General features: G+C 48.5%; 1 protein-coding gene across 6 annotated transcripts; it reads left to right on the top strand.

The window, feature by feature from the left end:
- Nucleotides 1–1,967: 1,967 nt before the first annotated feature.
- doc2a (double C2-like domains, alpha) lies at nucleotides 1,968–26,116 on the top strand. Of its 6 annotated transcripts, XM_086185853.1 has the most exons (12): nucleotides 1,968–2,720; nucleotides 3,390–3,651; nucleotides 9,016–9,348; nucleotides 12,113–12,192; nucleotides 13,889–13,963; nucleotides 14,590–14,699; nucleotides 15,008–15,134; nucleotides 15,616–15,675; nucleotides 20,014–20,216; nucleotides 22,493–22,574; nucleotides 23,168–23,264; nucleotides 24,090–26,116. In XM_086185853.1, the coding sequence occupies exons 3-12, from the start codon at nucleotides 9,021–9,023 to the stop codon at nucleotides 24,224–24,226; spliced, it is 1,299 nt and encodes a 432-aa protein (XP_086041979.1). In that variant the 5' UTR covers nucleotides 1,968–2,720; nucleotides 3,390–3,651; nucleotides 9,016–9,020; the 3' UTR covers nucleotides 24,227–26,116. The 6 variants fall into 6 exon arrangements, with proteins under 6 accessions (XP_086041979.1, XP_086041982.1, XP_086041978.1 ...); XM_086185856.1 differs by lacking the exon at nucleotides 1,968–2,720 and having other exon boundaries at nucleotides 3,437–3,476; XM_086185852.1 differs by lacking the exons at nucleotides 1,968–2,720; nucleotides 3,390–3,651 and adding an exon at nucleotides 4,399–4,699.
- The last annotated feature ends 1,267 nt before the right edge of the window (nucleotides 26,117–27,383 follow it).

Genomic DNA, 27,383 nt, shown 5'->3' on the forward strand with positions numbered 1-27,383 from the left:
GTTAAAAACGAGGGCTGACTGAGAGGTGGGTGAAAGAAGTGTTCAGTCACATGACCTGCCAGGAAGTTTTGTCTCCCCGTAAATGCAATATTTGATTAATTCATCAAATGTGGGCTTGAACTCTCAGATGAACTGACTGGATGTGGGTCAAAGGTCAACAGTCATTGTGACCTTGGTCAAAACTGGCAGGCTCATTCCCCAAGAATGGCTTAAAGCATGAAATAATAACCTGATGACATTTATATCCAAAAGGCCAAAGGTCAGCTTCAGTGTGACATCATAATGTTCTGTGGTCATTAATCATGTCAGCAGCACCTTGATGGAACAATGGGTTCTAGTTTCAAATCGTTGAATCCAATAATGTCTAGGCAACACGACGGGTGGAGGGACACGATGGCCATGTGGAGGGACAGGTGGAGGGATACGAAGGCCAGGTGGAGGGACAGGTGGAGGGATACGAAGGCCAGGTGGAGGGATATGACCACCAGGTGGTTACTCCAGTCTTTTTCTGGCGATTGGTGTTAATTAACTCCACCGCTAATTAAACCAGTGACTCTTAAAAGGGCACAAATTTAATACTAAAGCACGAGAGCTTTGGTGGAAAGACGGGAAAAATAAATACAGTAAGAAAATTGTCTTCCAGTCAGTTTTGTGATCCTGAAATATTGTGTTCACGAGAACGGGACGGACGCGCTGACGTTCCTCCTGATCACACACGTCTTCATTCCAGGGAGTTCTGACACTCACTGGTGTATTTTATTGTGCTATACTTAATAAGGATTTCCCGTCACTGACTGACATGAAGAATAAGGTCCTGCATGACATTCTCTATTTCCAGATTTGCTCCAAACACGTTATTAATTTGTTTTCATAGCACGACCTTGTTGTCCAGGGGACATCCCTTCCTGGCAGACTCGGACGTGTTTATTAATGTTGCCTGCAGTGAATGAATACGTGTGTCGGTACTGACGAGACCTTTCTGAGGACTTTGGACGACGAACAGCAGTAGATTTTCTCTTGAAACGTTTGTAGATGATCAGCTGTGAGCCTGTGACGGACATCTGATAACTGACGGCACGTTTGGACTCGCAGCTAAAGACGAGATGCAGCTGAAGATTCCAAACGTCACATCCAACATTTGGTTTGGCGATAACCACCTAAGCCTTCTGAAATCCCCTCAGACTCCAGCTGAGCGCCAGTGACAGCTTTATGAGATTTATGAAACAATATCAGCAAACTTCTGGAAACTTTTAATCTCCCATCAATGGAATGATGAACTCGAGGCTTTTTTTTCCTCTTTTTTTTAATCTTCCAAACAATTTTCTTCCAACTCAGCATTATATTAAACCATCAGGCTGCTACCGATTTTCACAAACTTTATTCACAATTTAAATAATTGAATTATACTTATTGTGCTCCTTCAGTAACATTTAAGTCTGTCTTTTATCATCACATTTAGGCCCAAGTGTTGGTTTGTGAGAATATTTAGATTAAAGAGGTCCAACGTTATCTCAGTTCCTACTTTACACTCTTCAGATGAATATAAATCACTGTGAATCTCCCCAGCAGATGGAGGGAGCAGCAGAGGGAGATCGGGGCTGGTTCCTGTCAAAGTGCCCTTGAGCAGGAGACTGAGCCACATTTCCACATACGGACGTGTAATGCCGGTGATTTAGAACGATAATTGAAACTCATTCTGTCTGCTTTTTGACACCTATAAGCATGGAACACTTCAGAGAAGCGATAGCCACAGAACGTTAGCCACAGAACGTTAGCTTGCTCAGCGCCCGTTAGCCTGTTTTCCTAGCACACTGTCCACAGTCTACCCAACACCTGTGCCAAAGGCTGAATGGCCTCACCTGTGAGTGCTGTGACTGAGAGCCGCCTGCTATCAGTGTACGAAGCAACGCCGTGAACAGGCATAAAGGAAGAGAGTCTCTTTAATACTTAGAATAGATTCACCCCTCAGGAATGTTCTTGTTTTAGTTAAAAAGCATTTAAAAGCAAACTTTGTCTTTGGGCTGTGAAAGGCATGGGTGATGGGAACATCATGAATAACAGATGATGTCACACAGGGCTGACAGTACACAACCAGGAGAAAAGTTCAGTCAGCAAATATCGCTGAGGAGGGAGGAAGCGCAGAGGGACGAGCTTTGAAGTCCGGGCCTGAGAGACTGAAGCCTCATGGAATCAGAGATGAGAAAGTCAGCGTTGCCGCGCGGTGGCTGCCGACGTGAGCTAGATCAGGAACAGGACACCTGAACTGCAGGAGAGAGCCCACCTGACCACAGTCCCCTCATGGTACTGAGTCTCCCGGAAACAACAAGGCATGACGCATTTCCAGAGAAGTCAAAGAAGAGGACCAGAGAAAAATCTCATGACCTGTTTAACCTGGCGAAGCGGCACAGGATAATCAGGCGGCGTTCAGGGGTCAATATTCGCTCATCAGGTGACGATGAAGACAAGAAAGGAGGATCTCTGAATGAGATTAGACCCTGATGGTTATTGCCTCAGTCTTTAAGTCCATTAAGGTTAATGACGCTCAATCAGCAGAGCACTTGGTCACTTCGATGGCAGCAGGTGTCTGTGGAGCAGACTGAAGCAGAAAAGCCTCGTTATCAATGACTGACGGGACGCAGCGAAGGAATGAAGGAGCTGGAGGCCAACCGGCTCTTCCACGCCCGTATTTAGCATCGCACATCTGTAACCGACTCAGGGAGGTACATCAAAACTGGTGCCGAAGACCGAGAGGACGAGTTTTCTTCATTCCAGAAATTATTCTTCCCTGTTGAAACCTTACATCTGTTACCCAGCGGCTGTTAACACGTTTAGCTTAACGGCTAACGCAACTCTTTTCATACTGGTTTTAGGTTCGCTGCAGTCACAGATAATGTTTCCTTTTTAAAGAAAATACTTTTTCATGTCAACATTTGGTTATTTTTTTAAAGCCAAGATTACATTTCCTTATTGCAGCGCTATTTCTGTGCTAATAAAGCGTTTAGCTGCTAACCTTCAGCAGCACTGGCAGAGGTCTTCACTCATGTTTATCATTGCAAACGCTAACGTGCACACTAGCGTGACCCTTTGTCATGGTACAGTTACCTTTTTCAGTTTTAACACGACTTTTTTATGGAAACAATTTTTCCCCTTATCCTTGTTTTCCCTTAACACTGCGTTTATGAATGCTAATAGAGGTCCTGGACCTGCTCGCCTCCAGCAGAGACGAGCAGCTCTTGCACATTTTTTTCAAACGCTAATCGTGTATTTTAAATGCTATAATGCATCTTTAATGCAACCGTGACCCTTGTGGTGATGAAAGGACTTTCTTATGAATATGATATTTCACTATAAGCTTCTCGAACACTGACTACATGTAAATCCATCCTCAGGAACACTGGCGTCCACAGGCTGAAAATACCATCAGATTTCTTCCATCTTACCATGACGTGAATACGGCGAGAGGGAGGCGTCGTTTGGTGAGAGAGACCCAAACCCTGCTGCCAAAATCTCATGAACGTGAAGGAGGGAACCTGTGTTTTGGCCACGGTGGTAGATTTGGTCTGAATTCAGCCTAGTTGAGGCCACGTCATCAGCCTCCTCCACCTCCTACAGCTGCAGCTTCTGTTTTTTGTGATATTTTTCGCCCTCCAGGTGTGTTGAAGCTTTACATCCTGGTGTTCAAACCAACAAATGTATTTATACCACAAACGTCTCTTCACCACGAATCGCTGCTTTATTCATTTCCACACCCAGTAAAGAAGCTTGTCGGAGCGGACACGAGCCTCTTCTCCTGGGTGTCTGCGGTTCGCTCGGTCTCCGTCAGTTGGTGGGGACCAGAAGCCATCTGGGTTTATGAGACGAGCAGCAGCAGGAATATTTCCAACCGGCCTGCGGCTGCTTAGTTTTACTGTTACACTTGAAATGAGAGCGAGAGAAGAGATACGGATGAGAAATGAACAAAATCATCTCAGGGTTCCCAGCTCGGCATGCGTGGACGCTGGAGGATAGTGAGTGGGTGGACGGGAGGCAGCGAGGGGGAGGAGGGGGAGGATTTTTTTTTTGTAACAAGGGGTTCCTCAGTCCAGGGACACCTATGAGCCTGACCACCGGGAAACAAAAGGTTGGGATGAAAGGGGGGGGGGCACACAAGGCCACATCTCCACCCTTCCTGGAGGGGAGGAGGAAGAGCTGCGAAGTGTGTGTGTGTGTGTGTGTGTGTGTGTGTGTGTGTGTGTGTGTGTGTGTGTGTGTGTGTGTGTGTGTGTGTGTGAGAGTGAGCTGGACATATCATTAGGCATCATTAACCACAAATTATACAGAGAGAAAGAGAGAGGCAGATGCTGCTGTTGGCACATTATTTTGCTGCCGTCTCCCCCCTGCAATCTGCAGCCACGGGAAATAAAAGGAGAGGGTGAGGAGGGAGGGAGGAAGAGGAGAGTTAATCTAATCCATGAGTAGTGTGATTAAAGGAAGAGCTTCATCGCTGTTGGCATCTCAGATGAATGTGACGCTCAACGAAGAGATATTAAACACAGAAAATTACACAGGAAAGAGGAGAAAGGGTTAAACGTCAGGGAGCCTCTCTCTCCTCCCCTCCTCCCTCGACCACTCGCTGCCTCCCTCACCACCTGTTAGTGCGGACCCTCGTGCTCAGACAGCCACTTGTTTGTGAAGGAATCTCCTCCACTCACCACCAGAGGTAAGAAGACCGTTGTCTCCCGCCGCCTCCCCGCTGCTCCTCATCATCCTCTGGGATTATTCACCTCTCGGTTCCGTCTCCTCCTCTTTTTCACCTCTTTCTCCTCTTCATCTCTTCTTCATGTCTTCCTCCTCTTCATCTTCCATCCCCCAGAGGAGGTGAGGGACTCTGGTGTATCTCCAGGAGCTGCTCGAACTGTTTACTGCAGGTGAAGGGGGTGACATTTTCACTGACTGTCTCAAGTTTTCTGAAATTACATACTTCAATATGCAAATGAGGCACCGGCTGATTAAACGTGCACGCATTTGCATAAACGTCTTGAAAAGAAATTGAACGGTTTAGTTTTTTTGGTCCACGTGTCTGGAAGACGGCGCGGTACTGAAGCAAAAAAAAAAAAAAAGACTGAAATGTAAAAGTGGTCGCTGCATGAAAAGCATTTTTTTCTTTAAATCTCAAATATTTCTTAAAAAAATCCAACTTGGAAAAGCGGCGCCTGGTGGTCGTAGCCCTCCGCCAACATCCCCGTCTGATCTCCTGATGTAGTTCAGACTTGAGCCTCATGAAACCATTTCCCCCCTGATGTTACAGTGATGGCGTGGACGAACAGTTAATGATGTCACAGTCAAGTTGACCTTTGACCTCTTGATCTCATATTTCATCTCATCGCCGTTTCATGCCGTTGTTAATTAGCGTAAATGTTTGTTGTGAATCTGGTTGCCGTCAGTCTGAGGAGCCTCTGTGCTTCCAGCTACGCATTTTGATGAGGTTTCAATGAGCAAACACATAAAAACAGTCAATGCTGTCACTCTTTCAAGTCACATGACCGACCTGCTGGTCTCAAACATCGTCTTCACCCCCAGACGCAGTAACATGGCGGATGCTCGCTGCTACTTGAGAACTGCAACTTGGCCAAGAGCCGGTTTGTTGCAGACGTGAGACGTGTGGCCTGCAGCGCCACCATCTGGCAGCATCAGACTCTTCCTCTCACAGTCAAAAACACAGCCAGTGCATTTCCTTTTTTTGAAGCCATTTCCATAGCTCTCTTAAAACTGACAATGGGTGACCTTTGACCTTCTTTGTGTGTGAGCGAATGTTTGCTGCCACGCCACACGCCTGTGGGGACCCTGTGCTGTGGGCGTGTTTGTCTGGTGGCTTCCATCTTTGTTCCCATGACTGACGTGAGCCTCCAGGGTTGGCGAGTTCTCCCCCCAGCGTGTGATTGGAGGGGGACAGACTGGACTGGACTCCAGCGGACTGACAGACAAACAGGTTCCACATTCTTTGGTTCCTTCCTTTTCTTGATCTTCTGGTTCATTTTGAAACGATTTTGTGGGTCTGGGGTTTCACTGGGAGGGACTGGGGCTGCTGCTGCTGCACCACCCGTGTGTGTTGAATTGAGCAAACTGTGATTTTTATGTCTTCGTGGTCGAGTGGAAGCTTGTGTCGGATTTGAAGTGACTCCCAGGTGGAGACGGTGGGCGTTTCACTGATCGATGGGAGCCTCCTGCTCGCGTCTACGTGAGGTTCATGAGTTCTGCAGAAGTGCATTGTTAAGTGTTCCTCTGTCGGCAAGATCACGCACAAACCTGCGGGTCAAAGTTCACCGAAGTGAAACCTGCAGAAACAGGAAGTTGTAACTGTCTAGGCTTCGGTTCTCGGACGGAGTTTGCTGACAGATGAAACATTAAATTCGGAAAGTTTGATGTGTCACTAACTCGCGGCATCGAGTCTTGATGAGCCGCGGCCCCCGACGAAGGGGGCGCTGAGTCTAACGAGCTGTTTCAGTTTAAAAGCATTTAGACACAAGAAAAGTGAATTTTTTCAGTTCATTTAGCAATAAATGTCAGTTTGTGAGCAACCATCCTAAAACAAATTGTGAATCATCTTTTCTAAAAAAAAAAAAAAAATTCACTCGCTTTCTTTCACAAACACAGGACAAATGTCTCGAGAAAATTATCAAGAAATTAGTTCTTAAAAATTTAAAGGACATTTCTGGTTAATGAGGAAACAAAAGAGAAAAAAATTGATAAAACCTTTGCTAAAAATGCCAGGAGAAAAGAATTTCTCCTGATCAAAATCACGTCGATCCTCAGACCTGTCAGATTCACATTTGATTTCAATAAAGGTCAAATTAAACTTCAATCCAGGACCCCTTGAAGACATGTGAGGGCCCCTGAGGGTACCCAGACCCAGCGTTGAGAACCCCTAACACAGCCTGTCTACAGCGACTGAAACATGAAGACAATCACCAAAAACACAAGGATGAAAGAGGAGACGTCTGTGTCTGATGGCGGGACGGCAGTAATGAGTGCAGAGAGACTGGCAGGTGGGATACGGCGGCGGCGGCGGGGAGCAGAAACATTTCATGTGTCTCCATTAACATTCTCTGCTGCTGCTCGGCTTAACGTCTCACCAGTAATCCCACTGTGACGGAGCTTCATCCACTGGACGAGTACCAGTCCCACTTTCATGTGGGAGAATGTTTGGGCAGATAAACGCCGCCTCCTCCTGAATCCAACATGGCGACTAAAACACCCACGATGAACGCTGAGCGGTGAAGCGATGACGGGCTCTCATCACCTTGATAATCAGTGGTGAGATTGACTGGTCAGGATCGTTCGCATCAGTGACCTGCTGGTTGAGATCCTCCAGGGTCCCTGAGCTCAGCGGTGAAAACATCAATGAGTAAATGCAGTACTCATTGTAGTTTTCTGCACTTATGATGCAATACGCAAAAACACAAAACCAACCAGGCCAAAAACTAGAAATACTGCATATTGTCACGCTGACCTTTGACCTCCAAAAATATTTTATCCTAAAGTTTTAGTCAAAGCCAAAATTCTGAAAGTTCTTCAGAATCCCTTCTTTTTCATTTTAATCTAAAATTTCACAACAGAAAATTGGAAGTTGGCTGCACGGTGGAGCAGTGGTCAGCACTGTGGCCTCACAGCAAGAAGGTTCCGGGTTCGAGTCCCGGCTCGGGCGCAGGATCTTTCTGGGTGAGTCTCCATGTTCTCCCTGTTCCTGCTGGGTTCTCTCCGGTACTCCAGCTTCCTCCACAGTCCAAAGACATCAAGAGGGGACGAGGCTGATTGATACTCTAAATTGACCGTAGGTGTGAATGTGAGTGTGAATGGTTGTTAGTCTCTGTATGTTGGCCCTGCGATGGACTGGCGACCTCTCCAGGGTGAACCCCGCCTCTCGCCCGTAGATGCTGGGATAGGCTCCACCCCCCCCCCGCGACCCTTAGTGTGTGTAGGAATAAGCGGAAGACAATGGATGGATGGAAAATTGGAAGTTCTGCGTCCTTCAGCTCAACTGTGAGGTCGCGATCAACTTTTTCCACCAGAAATGTCGACAAAGGCGACGTGAATTTGCCGTTGACGGCTGCTGCTGGATGTGACACCGGGCCATCATTCTCTGGTGACTGATCCTCTGGTTTCTGTCCCCGTTTGGTTCAAGCTATGTGACGAAAGGTTCCACTGCAGCCCTGGACGACTGTTGTTTTAAGGATCAGTTTCACAATCAGTTTGATTTATTTGGTCTGGTCACATTTGTAAAGTCGAGAAGAACAAATAAAAGACCGGAACCCTCTCAAGTTAGCACGGGGCTAACAGGAAGTAGCTGGTTAAGACCTGGTCAGCACCAGACTCCTCCTTAATGATGAGGCCGGCAGGGTTTTGTAGGGTAGGGTGATGTTGACTCGTCTGGATTTAACTTGTGACATCATCATGGTTTGGACTTGGGACTCGCTGGGAGTCATGACGTTTTCCCAGACCCGGCTCGACCTGCTCCCACCGTTCCTAGCGAGGGATCAGCATCAAACACGAGAACAGCAGCGTGCAGCACCTCAGGCTTGTAACCGTCATGGTAGCTGTGGTGGAAGCAGCATGGAAGACGGCGAGGTGTCCAAGTGTCACTGCTGGACGGTTGAGTTTGTGTGTGAGATGACAAAGATCAGGCGACAAGCTTCCACTCCTCCATGTAGCTGGTTGACAGTGGAGCCGCTGAAGCCGGCGGCAAATAACCAGGTTCAGCCAGGTTTGTGTTCCATCAGTGCCAGTCAGAGCCAGAGCTCCTGTGTCGCCGTGTGACCCACGACTCAGGAAGGCTGTCGCCACTGCCGAAAAAATGTGTCAGCGGCTGTTTTGGCCGATGGAAGCAGATACTGACGCTTGTCCAAGCGACTGTGGACTCGACACCCGCAGGAGCGAGACTCCGATCATCAAAGCCAGCATCAATAATCATGCATGGTTGTGAATTCAAACTGTTTAAAGTGCGAGGAAGAGAATGTAAACCTGGCTTTGTCATTTCAGACTCTATGACGGTGCGGAGAGGAAAGAAGCTCAGCATCTCCATCCAGGAACACATGGCCATCGACGTCTGTCCCGGCCCCATCAGACCCATCCGCCAGATCTCCGCCTACTTCCCTCGCCTGTCCCCCACCTCCCCCACCCCTGTCTCCCCTAACCCTGCTTCTTCCCCGTTGCTGGCGCTCAGCCCTGGCTCCGTAGCCTCTGGGATGGGCGGCGGACACCTCCTGTCACCTCTGCTGCCCCACAGCAGGGCGGGCGGGGGTGGGTCGCTGTCGCTGACCAGCAGCGTGGACACGTCGGTGGAGATCAACAGCTCGGACAGTGACGACTGCAGTGAGCTCCGCTGTTGGCATGTGTCCGTGCGTCTTTGTGTGCAGAAAACAGACTTTGCATGACTCAGCATGATTCAGCATGACACATCAACTACTCTCAACTGGGAAGTTGCTACCAGTAACACCAGCATCACGTTGAGTTAATGAGCCCCGGCGCCCTGCGCCCCTGTAGAGGCGTCAGTTGTAGAAACGATACTGAGTGAAGCTCTGACAGCAACACCAGTCCCAAAGGTATCAAAGTACCAGGCTGACAAGTCCCAGCCACACAGAGCAGCAGTGACCCCCTTCCTGAGTAGTTTCACCTAGAGGACTGGACCGCTACGTCCAGGGCCGGCCGGCTGACCCAGAGGTCACCGCTCTGTAGCGTCCTCAGCTCCCATTTTACTCCTGGTTTTAGCCCATTGCTAATTCCCTGTGCCCTGGTTAGCTTGTTACTAGCTCCACTTTTCCCGTGAACTGGTTAGCTTATTGCAACATTTAGCACTAGCATTAGCCTGTTGTAGAAGTCCTATTTCGACCTGATCTGCATCACTGCTGTGTGTGGGCCTGCCATCGTAATTTAAAAGTTAAAATGACTGAAAGGCTTGAAGACCCAGACTCAGACGGTGCAGGTTTCTGAAGTGACTTTAGCGCCCCCTAGCCTTGTTCAGCACTGGGCCTGCAGCTCCGGTGGCTGGTCTTCCAGGCTCCAGCGGCGTCCTCCAGAGGAGCTTCCTGAGGCATGGTGGAGAGATGGAAGTCTCCGCGTCTTCGCTGTGGAGACAGCATGAGAACGAACGGTCATAAATGAGTGTGAATGCGACGCTCCTCCGGGTCTGACTGACTCACGAAAGCAAATAATGATCGTTTTTATTTCCTCATTAGCAAGACAGATTTGTTCTGCAGTGACTGTCAAATGGTTTGGGGTGTTTTTATTTTTACACATGAGGCGTCGTTCGTCAGACTGAGGGAGGAATGGCGTCCGCCATGTAGCTGAAACTTTGATCAGACATAAAAGACACTTCCAGTAGAGGAGAGCATTGTAATCAGAATTCCTCCGATGAGAAGAAACGATTCCTCCTGGGATCCGGGCTCGGATTTCATCACTGCAGCGGGACGTTTATGTGTAGTGACGCTTCTGAGATGAAGTGCTGCGTTTGTGTTAGCCAGTGCTGCTGCTGTTCGTCTGCGTGGGTGAAATTAGAGCCATAAGCATCCAGAAAAAACCCTGCATAAAACATAGCTGAGGAAATGCACTGGTGGCTCTTCTGTGTTTGACTGCAGCAGGAAACATTGCAGTTGTGAGCTGTCAGCAGGGAACGACCTGGCAGGTCCTCCGAAGCTCCAAGACAGCGAAGGGTCGAGGATGATAAACGAAAGGTCATTCGGGATATCATAGACGTCAGGAAACTGGAGCGAACTAGAACAGCAGGTACTGAGTCGGACCGTTTGTTCAGGCCCAGTTTCTCTCTTGGTGTCAGTAGAACCACACCAGACCAAGCCCGCGGACCGAGACCTTGTTGAGAACGTGGTCTCAGTGGTCCAAAAGAACTCTGGTGCAGTTGGTGGCGAGAGAACGATCCAGCTACCACCAGAAACCAGAGCATCAAACCGTAGGAGTTTATGTCAAATAAAAAAGTAGAAGATGTAGAAACTGGAAACTAGAAACTGGAAACTAGAACTGTCCCACTGCTGCTGCTTCTCCTGCTTCTGTTCACTTCACTAGCAGCTCTCAAACCAGCTTCCAGGGCATTCGTGCCACCTCACACAGTTTGTAGTGACTCAGTTTGCTTTGCTCTGATTTTTCCTTGTGAAAACAAGACAGTCGCATCAGCTGATTCAGACCAGACCAATCGAACTAGAGGTGGCACAGCACAGTCGTCAGGGGGCACTGATCGCTCCAGCTGGCTCGCTGCTGCTGCTCGACTGTAGCATGGCATCTCCTTTTAGAGCTAAACTGCGACAGTGTGACCACCGTCCACCACGGGCCTCGAACGCGCCACCTGCTCCCCGGCACGGCCCTGACATGGAAACGCAACTGTCACCTGACACACAACCTTCATCAGGTTCTTCTACCAGACAACATGTTGGTTCCCTCAGTGGAACGATCAGCTCACATGTCAGACCAGTGAAGTCTCGACGCCTCAACTGGGATCCAGTCAAAGTCGTACCTGAATTAATGACTGAACCAGTCCTCGTTTGAGGTTTTTCCCAGAATTGCTGGGCGATGCTCCAGGAATAAACCAATCTCTTCATTCAGTTAGAAGCAATTAATGCAGAAGGAGACATCAGGAAGTCAATTCAGCTGATTGAGAGCAGGTCGATTAATCATCCGGAGCGATTTACAGTCGGCGTGACGACTCAGGTGTTTGCAAACCTGTCAATCAAGCCGATCTGTTGATAAACCACTGATGCTAATTCCTGTAATGATGTTAAATCCTCTTCTCATGTTTCTTATTTAGAAGCTGGCTAATTGTATGACGGAGAAGCAGTGCCCGTGCGTGTGTGTGTGTGTGTGTGTGTGTGCGCACCTGTGCATACATGTGTGTAACAAGCCTGATGAGTGTGTTGGTTCTGGTTTTAAGAGGATTTTCTGTGTTGACATGTGATGCGTTCAGATTCATGTGACGGGTGCTGCTCCTCTAAATTGGATTTCCATCCTCGGAACGCTCGCTGCTGTGGAGGAGCGACTGCTCGCACGCTTTCAATTTATTCAGAATGAATCTCAACAGTGTGTTGATTCCTTTTCATGTTAATTGTCTCTCGTCCCTCTCGTGTTCCTCCAGCTGCTCTGGGAACTCTGGAGTTCGAGCTGAGATATGAGCAGAGCTGCAGTGAGCTGCACTGCACCGTGCTGCGGGCCAAGGTGGGTTCCTCCCCTGCACTGTGGACGCTGGGTTCAAGTTCCCTCCTGCAGAATCATCCATGTGATGGCTAACCTGCTGGAGTCACATGACGTGGTCTCTTTTCGTCCTACAACTCTTAGTCTTGTGGGTCCAAGTCAAGTTTACTCTTTTGGCTCCCTTCGCCAAATTTAGAATTTAACCAATCGTGTCTTTCTTTTAGTTTAACGTCAGCCAGCAGGTGGCGTAAAGCAAGCACCGCAGAACACTGGTCTATTAAAAACATTCAGAGAACACCACTCTGATAGCAAGCTAGTCACAAGCTAACACGCTGATGACGCTAGCCTCACCGTTCGTGGTCACGACCTGTTCAGACATGTTCTCATGTTCTCAGGGACCTGGTAAAGTTTGATTCTTCCTCTGTGGGGACATGTCAGTATTCCCTCCTGGGGGGGGGGGCATCTCCTGAGGGAAGTTCCCTCCACCTACAGGTCTCAGGGAGCCTATGAATGGAGATGATATTTTCCATGAGCTATGATTGGTCAGTGGGTGGAGCTTGCATCACTTCGTATCTTCACACTCAACCTGCTCTGGAGCAGCTCAGGTCTGCAGCGCAGGTTTAAATGTTAACCATCTTTGTAGTCCAGTAAACCTGAGTTGGCCCTGACATGACCTTGCTGACCCTCCAGTCCCAGAACAGCTGGAGTCACTCAGATCAGACGACATGAACACAGGGGAGATCGGAACTCAAGTCAGAGCAGATGTGACGGAAGGGAGAAGAGACGTCTGGGACGTGAGGCGAGGCTGCAGTTCATTCATGATGAAACGCTGCTGGGCGGAATAACGAGAAGCTCTGATCGCCTTGGTGCATAATTCAGCCTGAGCCTCAGGGAGGTTCAATCTAATGCACCGACATGGAGACATCATGAATCTTGCTCATGTGTGTTTTCTAACACGCTAACAAGAAGCAGCCAACCTGTGAGAGCAGCTGTTTAACCATCCATGCTGCCGAGGACACGCATCTGTCATGAGAGTGCCAGGCACGCATTTAAGGTCACGGCAGCGTTTCTCGTGTCTCCGCCTCATTAAAAATCCTGAAGGGAAAAATAGAATCCGTCTTGCTGCAAATGTCAAACCTGTTGCAAGAAATTTAGGAGCAATTTCTCAGGTTGGTGTGCGAGCGCTGATGAGGTCGAGCTGCAGAAGCGGCGTCTAATCCAGCCTGCCTGCTCGCGCCTTCACTCGCCTGAATGAGCGAAGGCGCTGGTGATCAGGAGAGTTCTCCACAGCAGATGAGTTGGTTTTTAGGTTTATTGCTTCTTTGGCCTTCAAAAGCCTCCAAACATTCAGGATCCCTCGTGAGGTCATGTGACCCTCTTTGTTCTGCCTCCTCTGATGCACGTTCTGTGTAGGGTTCTCCAGGAACCTGGACGAAGGAGGCCAAGGACAGAATTGTTTTTTCACTTTACACAATTACAGTACGTCAAAAGCAAATTGAATGGAAGCAAAAATAAAAAATCCCACTCATAATGTTTTTTTGCCATATTGGATGGGTTCGGTTGTAGTTTTGCTGTTTGTTGAGGAGCCTACAGAGGTCGTGGAGGTCAGTAAAGGTCATCATCCAGGATTGGGTTTGGCTGAGGTAGTCTGGAGACAGGTGTCCTCTCTGATGCCCTCTAGTGGCGAACGCTGTCTGTGAACGTCTGCTTGTCTCTGCAGGGTCTGAAGCCGATGGATTTTAACGGTTTGGCTGATCCGTACGTCAAACTGCACCTGCTGCCTGGAGCCTGTAAGGTGAGACGCAGAGACGGCGTCCAACTTCAGAGTCGTTCATTCTTCCCGAAACTAATTTAACTGTTAATTAGTAAAAGTAAATATTAATGACTGAGCCTGAAGCCTCCTGACTGCAGTCACATCCTGCCCTGAGTGTCTCTGTTCAGGTTGTACACACACACACACACACACACACACACACACACACACACACACGCACGTTTATATGTATAATCATCACCAGCTTTATAAATGTGGCTTATTTATAATCTTTTACTTTGGGGAAATAAACTTATTTACAGTGAACTTTGGAGAGAGGATGGGGAGGATTCAACACCAACATCCTGAACCTCATGTAGCGATGCTAGCACTTACCACCCACTACCATTGATTGTGCTAAGCTAACGAGCATAGCTCTCTATCTTCTCGTCCGGCTCTGAAGACGATGGACAACAAGAGACGTTCTGTGACGGCGTGTGATTCCACTATTCAGACATTTTAACGTCTGGATGGATGAGATGTGACGTGCGATGGAAGGAGATTTAATTCAAATGTTCTAATGCATAAGAGAAAAGAGACGCGACCACTGAGCAGAGAACCAGCTCGTCTGTGCTTGTTTGTTTGTGTTTGTTTGTTTGTTACTTCAGGCCAATAAGCTGAAAACAAAGACGATCCGAAACTCTCTGAACCCAGTTTGGAATGAAACGCTCACGTATGTCGGCATCACAGAAGAAGACATGCACAGGAAGACGCTCAGGTGTGTGTGTGTGTGTGTGTGGGTGTGGGTGTGTGTGTGGGTGTGGGTGGGTGAGTGAGTGATTAGTCAGAGTCAAGGACATCCTGCCACTCAGGCATGAGTTCATTGATTAATTCAGCTGCTGCGTGAAACATCACCACATCTCAAGATAAAATTAATATTTAACATTCATATCGATATTAATGTGAATACAAGACGTCTATAAAAGTCTGTTTGGTTCCATGTGAGGTTGCAGGAACGCTCTTTTGTTTCAGAACAGTACCAAGCACTCGAGAGGAAGAGGATAACGAACTTTTCTGACCCCGCAGGTTAACCGTGTGCGACGAGGACAAGTTGACTCACAACGAGTTAATTGGTGAATCCAGAGTTGCTCTGAAACGAGTCAAACCTGACCAGACAAAACACTTCCACACCTGCCTGGAGCACCCACCGCCGGTAATACACACACACACATTTAGCTGATTGTGCACCACTACGTTGATGACGCTGCCCCCCAGTGGCCATCACAGGCTTCTGGTCATTATTTAACAGTAAATTTATCAAAAAAGAAAACCCCGTCATATTTGGTTTATTTATTCATCCATGGACTGATGTTCTCCAGCACCACGGACAGCTCGCACCAGCCCTCGTAACCTCAGTGAGTGTCCGTGATACTTGGAACCTTTTCAGAGCGATAGAGAGCTTCAGCATCGTGAAGGTCGCCGTTACATCATCGCTACACCTCACTGTTAGGAGACTAGCTAGAGCCAAACCTTCACGTGACCACCAGTGTCACTTCCTGCTTCCTAAAAAGGCCAAACATGGAGGAGAAATTGTTCAGGTGTAAAAGAGAAGTTGGACGTTTGAGCCAAGTCTTGTCAGCCTTGACTACGATGCAGAACACGTCCTCACCGCGGCGCCTCTCTTGTCTCTCCAGCTGCCGTCTCCGACCGCCATGGGCGAAGCTCTCCGTGGGATTTCCTGCTATTTACGAGAGGTACAGAACCATCGTCCGGATCTTTAAATCTGTTTTGCTTCGTGATGTGTTGACAAAAGTCAACGAGGTCACTAGAATGAATCAGTTTCTAGCGCACCAGAGGAACGAGGTTGAACAGAGACGAGAAATGAGAAAGAAGGAGAAAAGATCGTGCGTTCAGGAGATAACGGCTTTAAAATAGGAGTCACAGGTACGGCGCCGCTCAGCCTCACACCTGCGAGCTTGAGAGGCTGCAGCTCGGCCCGGGGGGGTGGACTTGAACAGGTTTCAGGTAAATTGAGTTATAAATCATTCATCAGGCCACGGGGGTGGTCGGGGGGTGACTCAGTAAATCAATGGTGATGAACCGGCTCTTCTCGGTAAAATCTGCTGCATTCATTGTCAGAAACATGGTGAACAGGTCTGGTGAGCGTGTCTGAGAGCGTCCTCGCACCAGAAATACCAGGAGACAAATGATCCTGGGGACTGAAGCACGTCCATCAGCTGGCTGGGCCTGCACCTCCCACGCATTCATACGTGCGGTCATGGCAGCAGGGATGGCGGCGTTAAACTAAACTCTGAGAGGCTAAGCTGGGGTTGAGATGAACTCAGAGACTCCCAGAGCTCTTTAAGGCTCCTGGAGTCACTCAGAGAAATGAGAAACCGGCTGCTCGCCTCCTGATGCTGGAATGATTCCAGTTCAAGAGCCGAGAAAAGTAATAATTCCGTTAATAGCCTCACTCCACGCCGCCGCCATTATCGGCTCGGAGAAGCTCCTCCGAGGTTCTTCAACTCTGAAGGTGACAATTTGGAACCAGCGGATGCCTCTAAGTGAGCTGGAGTCCCTGCAGAGTCCAGTCCAACCAAACTGGGTCAGGTGTCCTCCTGGTCTGGACCAGACTCCCGACCACCATCACTCACCATCCATGTGGATTTACTCTTCATGGTCAAGGTTTTCCATCTTTTCTAAGAACAGCAACCAACTCACTCAAAGGTGCCATCAGTGGTACTGGCAGTCTTCTGGTCTCTTCGTCTCCATGTTGTCAAACTGTCTCCATTAAAAGTCCTGAATGAATGTTAGCAGCTTCTGTTAGCATGTAGCCATGGAGGTTCCGACACAAGTCCTGCTGCTTCTTCTTCTCTAGTCTTTACTGAGCCACATCAACGCGTGTCTTTTGTCCGACTTCCAGCTCTGGTCGCGTTCAATCACGAGGGACCCTGAATGTTGTGTCTCGGCCTCCCTGTAATCGCCTCCGTCTCTGTGGGTTTGATTTAGGCGTCTGTTAACAGGAGTTCAGTTCAGAAAACCGCCGGCGTTCCTGGTGTTTCGTCTGGTCCCGCCAGCCGATCCTGTCTTTGGTCTGCAGAAATCCAACAACTGGGGGTTTTCACTGACTCATTTAGATTCCTGTGGCGTGCCGGACGAAAACCTCATTGAGCTTCTTGTTTGAGCCTCGTGCTGTTCGTTGTGTTTTTGAACCTGTCGTGAGCTCGTTAGTTGGCGGCCGCCACCTCAGCAGTCTTACAGGTATTATAACAAGGAGGTGAAATCCCTCTGGTGTGTCCACCCAATCAGCCGCGGCGAGCTGACAAACAGGAGCTTCACTTAATGACTACAGGCTTCTGTGAGTCGGCAGATCTGGGAGGAAATAAAACGCCAACCAGCAGCAGCGAGACAAGACGATTGGCGGGGAATAAGAGAGAAGCCTGGAGCCCCCGAAGCAGGCAGAGGTCTTAGTGAGGTAGAAACGACCATGAAACTGCGAGATGTTAAAATGTTGAACCTATTTGGATTGTTAACATGTTTGTGACGGTTTGGAATGTCATCAAGAAAATGGCTAAAATATTTTCTTGTATGTTTACAAAGAGGTCACCAGTCACTTAGAAGGATTGTAGGATTACTACAAAAACCTTTGCTGGGAAACTCTGAAAACCGATTTTCATCTTTGGGTGAACTGTCCCTTTAAGTATCAGGTTTTGTTCTGATTCGATCAACCAAAAAACACATGGAACAAAACCATTGGCTGCTGGTGGACGAACCAGGACATGACCACTTCCCTTTTTGACTACAAACACACCTCATCCCTGACGTGATCACTTCCTGTTGGACTACAAACACTCCTCACCCCTGACATGATCACTTCCTGCTGGACTACAAACACACCTCATCCCTGACATGATCACTTCCTGTTGGACTACAAACACTCCTCACCCCTGACATGATCACTTCCTGTTGGACTACAAACACTCCTCACCCCTGACATGATCACTTCCTGTTGGACTACAAACACACCTCACCCCTGACATGATCACTTCCTGCTGGACTACAAACACTCCTCACCCCTGACATGATCACTTCCTGCTGGACTACAAACACTCCTCACCCCTGACATGATCACTTCCTGTTGGACTACAAACACTCCTCACCCCTGACATGATCACTTCCTGTTGGACTACAAACACTCCTCACCCCTGACATGATCACTTCCTGTTGGACTACAAACACTCCTCACCCCTGACATGATCACTTCCTGTTGGACTACAAACACTCCTCACCCCTGACATGATCACTTCCTGTTGGACTACAAACACACCTCACCCCTGACATGATCACTTCCTGCTGGACTACAAACACTCCTCACCCCTGACATGATCACTTCCTGTTGGACTACAAACACTCCTCACCCCTGACATGATCACTTCCTGTTGGACTACAAACACGCCTCACTGACACCGACTGAAGCTTGGAGTCTGTTTTGTCTCCAGCACCAATCAGAGCGCAGCCCTCCGCCTGGTTGGAGGTGTGGATGAGCGTCACTCTGTTACTGAGGGAGGCTGGAGGTCCACCGGCTGCTCGTCCGTCAGCGTTCACCTGCAGCAGGCGAACCGGCGCCCTGGCGTGTGCATTGTTGCTATCTGGAGCCTCAGAGAGCTTCGCTGCTGCTGCAGAACTCAGATTGCACCTCCTCATCTTCAAAGTGGCTGAATTGGAGGCGGGTGGAGAAAATCCTGCCAAGCCGTGCTGACTCCCACTAAAAGCCATCGATCTGCTTATTTCTGACCTTTCTGCTGCTTTCCTTTCTTAGCTGCAGATTTATTCTGAAGGAGGCTCCCAGGCTCTCTGCTGCCCGCCTTCTTTCTTGTTCAAACAGATCGAGGCTAAACCCCAGCAGAGCTTTGGAGGGGAAGGAAAGTTGGGAGTGAGGAGGAGGTGAACGGAGTCGGTAATGAGGAGAAGTGATGGGGCAACTTAACGGAGGAGAGAGAGCTCTCCGTGGGGGGGCGGTGGAGGTTCCAACCGTTGTAGAGCAGTCAGATCAAATCAAAGACCCGCAGCGATGACTTTTAATGAACACCTTCGCTGCTCGCAGCGCTGACCTTTTTGATCACGTGATCTCCCTTTTGCTGTCCTTTTTGGGGGGGGGGGATGAGTTCCAGCTCATCAGGAGAAAATGGGATTACAGGTGGATGTTTTCAGATGAAGCTAAACGCAGAAATATTGTCCGTGTTATCCCGTCATGGCCGACAGCTTCACTCAACGCCGCCACTTTAAACTCTTCTGTTTCCGATTTACAGCATCCAAACAATTTCATCTTCTTCAAGCCTCGTGGGGGAATTTCTCAGATTAAAATTCACCAGAAAAACATGATTAAATAATGTGAAAAAGTCCTGTGGAGGTTGTCTGGGTCACTGACGGATTCTTAACTGGTTTAAAATGTCTCATCCTGAGCAGAGAAACACTGATGGACGACAGAAGCTGAAGCCTGAATCCTCCAATCAGACCCAGAACGAAGCTCTCAGTCAAAACTTGGACTGTTTTATCACACATGAACTTTCCTAAAGTCAAAGAAGTTACAACTAAACCAGACTGACAGCATTAATCTGGCTAATCTGAGCAGTGGTTGTGACAAATCCCATCAATCTGACATCAAAGGATCTGATTAGATGTCCTCACTAATCTGTCAAACCAGAGTAATCCGATGGGACTAATCGAACGAGTCGACTCATCTCATCTCATCTGGTCTAAAACCTCTGACAGAAAATATTCTTTGGCGTCGATGCGTCGTTCGCTTCCAGATGTGGATTACGTGTGTTTGATCACGTCAGTGATTAAGGATGTTTTCAGGGTAATCCCACCCTCACAATGTAATCCACCTGAAATTATCAGGCTCGTGTAATCTGTAATCTAATCAGTCTAGTTAAACTATTCTAATCCAAAGAACCAGATTTAAATAATCTGGTTGGACTAATCTGATGTAATCCACTCAACTAAAACAACCTAAACTGGTACAAACTCAAATAAAAATGATGCAACTAAGCAGAACACAATAATCGGACTCACCGCCGTCTCGTCCACAGTGGGAGAACGAGCAGCTCCACAGTCTGGAGGAGAGAGGCCGTCTTCTTCTCTCCCTGCAGTTTCTGCCTCCGCCCAGTTGGGAGGTGAACGACGCTGAGGGAGGCGGAGCCAGCCGGAGCGGGGGTCTCTGTGTGGGCGTGAAGCGCTGCGCTCACCTGGCTGCCATGGACGTCAACGGATTCTCAGACCCCTACGTGAAAATGTAAGACCCTGGAGTTGTGATGGAATCCATCAACCTCCTGCTTCCTCACGCACGCCGCCAACCCGCCAACGGCCTCACTCAGCGGCCTGGCAACTGATCCACAAATAATCAGATACGAGTAACCAGATTAAATGAATCTGATGACCTATTTCAATCAGACACAAACTTGCTTTAATAGGATTAAAGTCTTGAGATCAAGTCTAACCAGATTAACCAGACTCAACTAATCTGATTCAACTTTAACACTGGTTTCAATTGGAGTCACTAAATTAGACCCAGCCTGCTAATCCAACTCAGCCAGCCAGAATAAACTGATCTGTTTCGCTTCTCTCGACTCAAATACTCAAAGACTAAACCATCCAGACTAGTATGATCTGGAGTTGACCTGCCCAAACCACTGAGTTAGCCAGATTATCTGATTCAAGATACTCCGTCAGACAGAAAATACTGCACTTCCTAGACATCTGATAGTCCAGCTGACTTCGGCCTGGATTTATTCGCCGTGTGTTTACCGGCTGGCGCTCATGAGTCTCCTCTGGTCAGTTTAATTGGACCCAGATGTCTCCGTGGCGACGGCCGCTACGTTCCGCTCTCCTTCACTGATGAGACCAGTTTCACCATCTGCTCTAATCTGTGAATCGACCAGAGAGAAACTACGTCTCAGCTCTTCTTCGGTTCCCGACACTCGCGAGACGCTGCACTGTGAGGAGGTTCCTGCCGCACGCCATCAGAATGCAAACAGTGTGAGGACAAGATGCCAGCTGGCAGCTGAGGGGTCATGTGACCTCAGATTTGCTTTAGAAATGATGGCAGGATCCAGGACGCTGCCTCGCCTCCGATAAATAAAAGATGCACGGCGAACCAGACGAGGTCCTGAGAGCTGCGATGCTCCATCTGTCTGTCTGGCTTTGGTTTGATACCCAAGAAGAGACATCACTTCTGTTTACTGTCACACCAGAACCCACGATGTGGCGACCGGACCGGCTCAGGCGCCGTTCAGGCGGTTCAGGATAGAAACACGGGTAGAGAGGCTCGGTCCAAGTGAGGTTTTTGTTACTTTGCGGCGTTTGGAGTGTGAAAACTGATGAGCCCGGATGTTGTGGACTGAAAGCTAAGTCGCACACGAGATGTTTAGACGCCACGTTGACGGTTGTCTACGTCCAACAGAGGAGGCAGAAACTCTTCAGTCGACACGTTTGGGTTCTGTTGCGTCTCCTGATTTGGCAAAAAGAAAAGACACGTTTGTTTGTGTGTTGTTTTCTGACAGGTCAGACTTGGCGATCTTTCTCCAGATTTAAAGTCGGCAAAAGATTTTGTGTTGAGCTTTAACTGTGTGTTCACACCAAATTCGCACATTCGCACGAACAGTTTCCATACAAAGTCTATGCAAACAAGTTGAAAATATTCAACTTTTACCACAGCCAATCAGCTTTGAGGATGTCCCGACGTCACGGCTGACTGTGTCACAAGATGGAGGACAAGTTGATTGTGGCTGTGTGTAGGAACCCGGTGCTATGACACTACGTGTTAAAATTACAAGAACCGGTTGAATAAGTTGGTGTCCATTCGTGAAATCCTGTCACCGATCCTAGCTAGCAGGTCGTCAAACTGGCCAGTCGTCATCCGAAAACACCGCTGGAAGCGGCGATTATCCAGACGCAGCCCCTGGAGGAGCTGGTGGAGAGGTGAAATTCACCTCTAGATGGTGCTGTGAACCCAGATACGATGGCGTTTAGTTTTCCGACGTATTTCGGCCTTCCACATCAGGTACAACGCAACAGTTCTTTGACTAAGCATGGTGAAATGGCGGAAAGAAATGTTGCCAAAAATGGTCGCTACTCGGGCAGGTGAGCGAATGAGCGAATGAGCGTATTCGCGCGAATGACACAAATGGACACTAAAATGATCTGGCGGTCAAATTTGCACGAATAACGCAACGCAAAATTCTCATTCGTGTTTGGTGTGAACACACAGTAACAGCTCACAGTCCAGAGAGACTGGAGGACAGATTTGACACTGGAGGACAGATTTGAGACTGGAGGACAGAGAAAGCTTTTATGTTCAGGATCCTATTTTACACCAAACTGATGATCATGTGAGGCGAGCAGTCCACCTCCATTGTGTGTGTGTGTGTGTGTGTTTGTGTGTGTGTGTGTGTGAGACGTGATGGTATCAACGCTCATGATCCCACTGAGCCATGCGTTGACGTGTCTGTCAGGTTGTGTGATGACGCACTAACGTCTCGTCCTCCTCCTCCTCGTCTCTGCTGCTGTCAGATACCTGAAGCCCGACGTCCAGAAGAAGTCCAAACACAAAACAGCGGTGATGAAGAAAACCCTCAACCCTGAGTTCAACGAGGTAGGAACCACGCCGCCGCCAGCAGCCGGGAGACAGAAGCAGCGCGTCAAACAACAGCGTTTATAATATCAGGGAGGAAAACGTGTCAGAAAAATTTAGCACATCCTGCTCAGATTGAATGAATTTAATGAATCAATGAGAACAGATGACATCATAACCACATGGAGCAAAGCACGCTGGCAGCGGAAAATTCTCCTGGTTCAGCGAGTGAAGATGAGTTTCCTGAGCCTCCTGCAACCGACAGCTTTGCTGTAACGCACCTTTTTTTTTAAAGAATAATAAAATAGAAACGATATGAGACATGGACATTTTTTTCTTTTGAGCGTAATAAACGGGAGCCGTTTGTGCCGACATTTTACTGAAACAGAGACGTGGAGAGTTTGGCAGAAGGTTGAAGCGCAAAGTTTAAAGTAAAACTGCCACCACTAAAGTGGAGAACGGCGGATTTTCTCAACACAGTTTGGTGAAGGAAAGCACGTTCACACCAGAATGAACTGCTGGCGTTGACACGGTGAGGCGATGTCATTAAAAGATGGAGGAATGCGCCTGTGGCGGCGTGTCCTCACGAATGTGCGTCTCCGCCTTCTCTGCAGGAGTTCTTCTACGAGATCTCTCTGACGGAGCTCACCAACAAGACGCTGGAGGTGACGGTGTGGGATTACGACATCGGACGCTCCAATGACTTCATAGGTGAGAGATGGAGGCCTGATTGTGACCTTTGACCCTCAGTGATCGACAGCCAGAGAAAACAGTTGCTGCATGTTTGACGCTTCCACAGGGGCGGCGCTGTTTCCAACAATAATGCCTGACATGACTTGAAATTGCGTTTCATTTGCGGATGCCATAGACACATGCGGAGATGCCTCCTTGGCCGCTATGATGCGTCAACGATGCGGCCATATTGCTCAGGCTAAGCCCCGCCTCCTCCTGCAGGGAGGCAGCAGGAGCTTCATCCACAGTTAAAACCATCATAACTCGCTGACTATGACAGAGTTTCAAGCAGTCTGGTTTATTTTACCTGCCAGACGAGTTTTTATGATACAGGATACTTTGTTCAACTACAAGTACTTCATGTGGAGAAGAGTAATACTTCTACAAAATAACCTTTTAAATCAACTTATCCTACGTTCAGTTTTGAAGAATGTTCTCTTTTCTTGCTCATGTTCATGTCACCACCGGGTCATTTTGTTGTAATCTTTGAGATGAACGTGACTGAATATGACTGAACCTACGCGGCGGCCGGCGTGGCGAGGAGGACGTGTTGCTACGCGGCATCAGAGTGAAGCTGACTGACTGATGTCATCTTACTGATTCAGTACTGCAATAAAAATATGACATGTTGCCTTCACCCGACCTGGAGGTTCTTAATAGGTGAGAAGACCTGAGCAAGATGGCGGCAGCAGAGACGCATCACACGCCTGAAGGCAGCGTCCGTCTGTCTGTCTCTGTATACTTTTCTTCTTCACCTCTGGGTAAACCTGCTCAGACTAACTGCAGGACTTCCTTGGTGTTCAGGTGGCGTCTGTCTGAGCTGTCACTCTCAGGGCGACGCCCTCCGTCACTGGATGGACTGCCTGAAGAACAAAGGCCAGCGGGTGGAGCGATGGCACATCCTGAGCAACGAGCTCCCGAGGACCCTGGGCCGCGAATAAACGCGGCCCTCCCCCCCCAGCCTCTCCTCCATCAGGGATCAGAGGCGTCCCGGCTCCTCCTGCGGACGCACTCGCAACACTTCACAAAAAATCAGCTGGAAAAGAAGAAACGTGTCATGGTAGCAGCACGCATGATGGCTGGAGGGCGGAGCGAAGCCGGCGTTGGCAGCGTGCCTTCGTTACAGAACGCAAACATTCCTAAAAGAGAGGACGGGTGGAAGTTCGGCCGCGGAACTCAGATTCGAAATGTCAAAAAGCACGTTTAGATTATGAGTTTGTTTCTGTGACTCGCATGTTTCAAGAAAAGAGTCCCCAAAAATGGAATTTATTCATATTTTATGTTTTTGTGACGTTCTCACAAAAGCAGATCAGATTAATTACAAGAAGGTTGACAGATGTTTGCAGTCCACATTTAGACCCTGAAATGTTCGCACCATCCTTCAAAGGTGCCGGAGGATTCTTTTGTTCTCCTCCTTCTGTTGTTGCGCATCGACAAACAGACACACACCGGATGAAGGGAGGTCAACGGGGGAGGGGAGAAATCCCCCAGAAACCGTCGGACATCGTCAGCAAAGAAAAGAAGGCGTGAGCCGCGTGACTCCGTCGACGCTGCCTCGAGTTTACGTTTCAACGTTCGTGTCACAGCGCTCAAGAAAAATGTTACCAGCTGGAGTGAAGAGAACCGAGTGTTTCCATGTTGCAGTTTAGAAAACCTTTTTCTCACAGAACTTCTGTTCAAACACCATAAATGGACTGTTTTAGGCTCCTTCGTCCTTCTTATGGACACAAGATGAATGTCTTTGCTGACTTCGCTCAAAACAAACACTCCTTCGCCTTCCACAAACTATGATGTCACCAAGAGGAAACAAAAATAAACACCAGACTCGTCGGGATAGCAAATAATCGTCATTGGCAGCTAAAAGTCCCCCAACAAAGATTACCAGATGTGACCCCCGTGCACAACCTCCATCCAGTGGCGCGGTGAGGCGGTGATTCCACATGAGAGGCTGAAACTAAAAGCGACACATCGGATGTCAATGTTGGGTCCAGACATTTGAATGTGGAGGTACAGTTTTTAAATTCTAGGTGAAATCAGTCTTCTTCTCTGGGTGAAACCCGAGTCTCCGCTTCTCCCGGTCCTGTGGTCGATGAACAGCCGTATTAGCACGTTAGCCCACATGCAGCGAATGATTTCACCTTGGCTGAAGGTCCCCGTCACACGAGTTTAGGCGCCGCTTTACAACATTGATATGAGACAACTCGACTGCGCTCAGCACCGTAGGCCTCCTGTTCGACACGTCCTTGCTTCGTCTCACTTCAGTTTTCTGACAGGAGGATGAAAACGATGCAGAGGGACATTTCTCATTTGTCCCTGATATTTTCTCTAAAGTGGCAGTGTTCCAGGGTTTGGCCTGCCAGGACGCCGACGGCGCTGACGTTCAGCATCACGGATGCAGAGTTGTGGCTGCATTGAGGTTCCGTCTGTTCAGCTCTCAGCCTCCCCACGGTTCCATCACCTTCTATTGCACTTCTAGATGAGACTGTGAAGAAAACTGCATCCTGTTGTTGACTGATGATGATGATGATGAAATATCAATGCCAGTGGTTCTTCCTTGTCGTTGCATGATGCAATATGTTGTTATACTTCTTTCTATCTCTGTACTCCTGCTGCCTGTTTTCTAATTCAAAGTGACACGATGAGACATTCAGGTACGGCTCGTTCCAAATTTTCTCAGTGTTCTTGTTCCTCTTTTATGCACGACTGAATGTACGAATGTGGCTTTCGATACGACGTTGTTGAACTGTTGTTTACACGGATCTTGTGCTTTACAGTTGTTCTTACCTTTCTATGACGTGTTTTATGTACGACGCAACAATAAATTTGGAATGCAACAGAAACTGGAGTTTGTTCTCTTCAGAGGGATTTAAAGGAGCACGCTAACTTTTAGGGGAGGCTCTCATGGTCCATCGCCTCCAGAGAAAAACGACTCATTCAAGTGTTCCATCTTTGTCTCTGCCTGCAGTAACTGGACAGGACAAACATGCGTCACAGTAATAACTCAACAAAGCCACGCAGTATTTCTGAAGTACGCCAGTGTTTGTTTGCAGCACGAGTCTTTTTTGTTCATCTGAAAGGTTCACAACGCCCATCATCAATTTAAGGTCAGTGAATGCCTCCCAAACTGATCAATACAAAGACCAGCGATCAATAACAGACTGCGTCTCAGCTGAAGAGGACGATTGTGGACTCGGTACCACTGCGGTCCTTCAGCTCTCCTGGCCTGATAAAGAACAAATGTCCACAGGACGAGTTCACGTCTGAAGACGCGTGACAGTACAGAAGTTCCAGGTGCACGTGGACGGGCCGTTGAGGAGACAGAACCTTTGACCCCCAGGACCTTGACTGCTCCCGCTGGAGTCCCAGTGGACGTTTGAATCAGCACCGATGCGTTGGACCTCCTGGGACGGTCGCACGGACAGGAGCAGGATTTAGAGCCTGAGTGTAGAGATCTGCCCCCAACTCATCTGACAAACCCGGTGTCCTCGTCCCTCTGTTGCGTTTAAAGGCTGTGACACCAGCTCAGAGGAGCGCTAGCGCCTCCTACTTGTAGCCCACAGTGACACATCCTGGTTGACTTGAGTTTTCTCTCCGAAAACAAAGTTCTGCAAGTTGACAAACTCAACGGCCGATGTGGACCAAAGCCAACGGTCTCAAACACTCACCCGAGCTCAAGGATGAACTGACCTTAGAGGTCAAAGGTCACAGAGACTCTAGAGTTTACATCAGGGGTGGGCAACCCTGTGCCATGGAGGGCCGTGTGGATGCAGGTGTTCCTTCCAACCAAACACTAACAGGTGATTCCACTGATGAACACTCTTCTGTGGGTGAAGGTGTGTTCATCAGTGGAATCACCTGTTAAAGTGTTGGGTTGGAAGGAACACCTGCATCCACACGGCCCTCCATGGCACAGGGTTGCCCACCCCTGGTTTATATGCTAATTATAACAAAAAGGATCATTACTGATCCAGTGGCTCCGTCCCAGCGGGAGCAGCCAGCTTGTGCTGCCTTCACACGTCAGCAGGACAGTCAGGAATCCACACCACAGTTTCAACATTTATTCAACCTTAAAAAAGATGTGGCACATGAATACAAAAC

Source organism: Aulostomus chinensis, chromosome 18 (assembly GCF_037954235.1).
Source record: "Aulostomus chinensis isolate RoL2024-O1b breed Wild chromosome 18, RoL_Achi_v1.0, whole genome shotgun sequence".
NCBI classification, from domain to species: domain Eukaryota; kingdom Metazoa; phylum Chordata; class Actinopteri; order Syngnathiformes; family Aulostomidae; genus Aulostomus; species Aulostomus chinensis.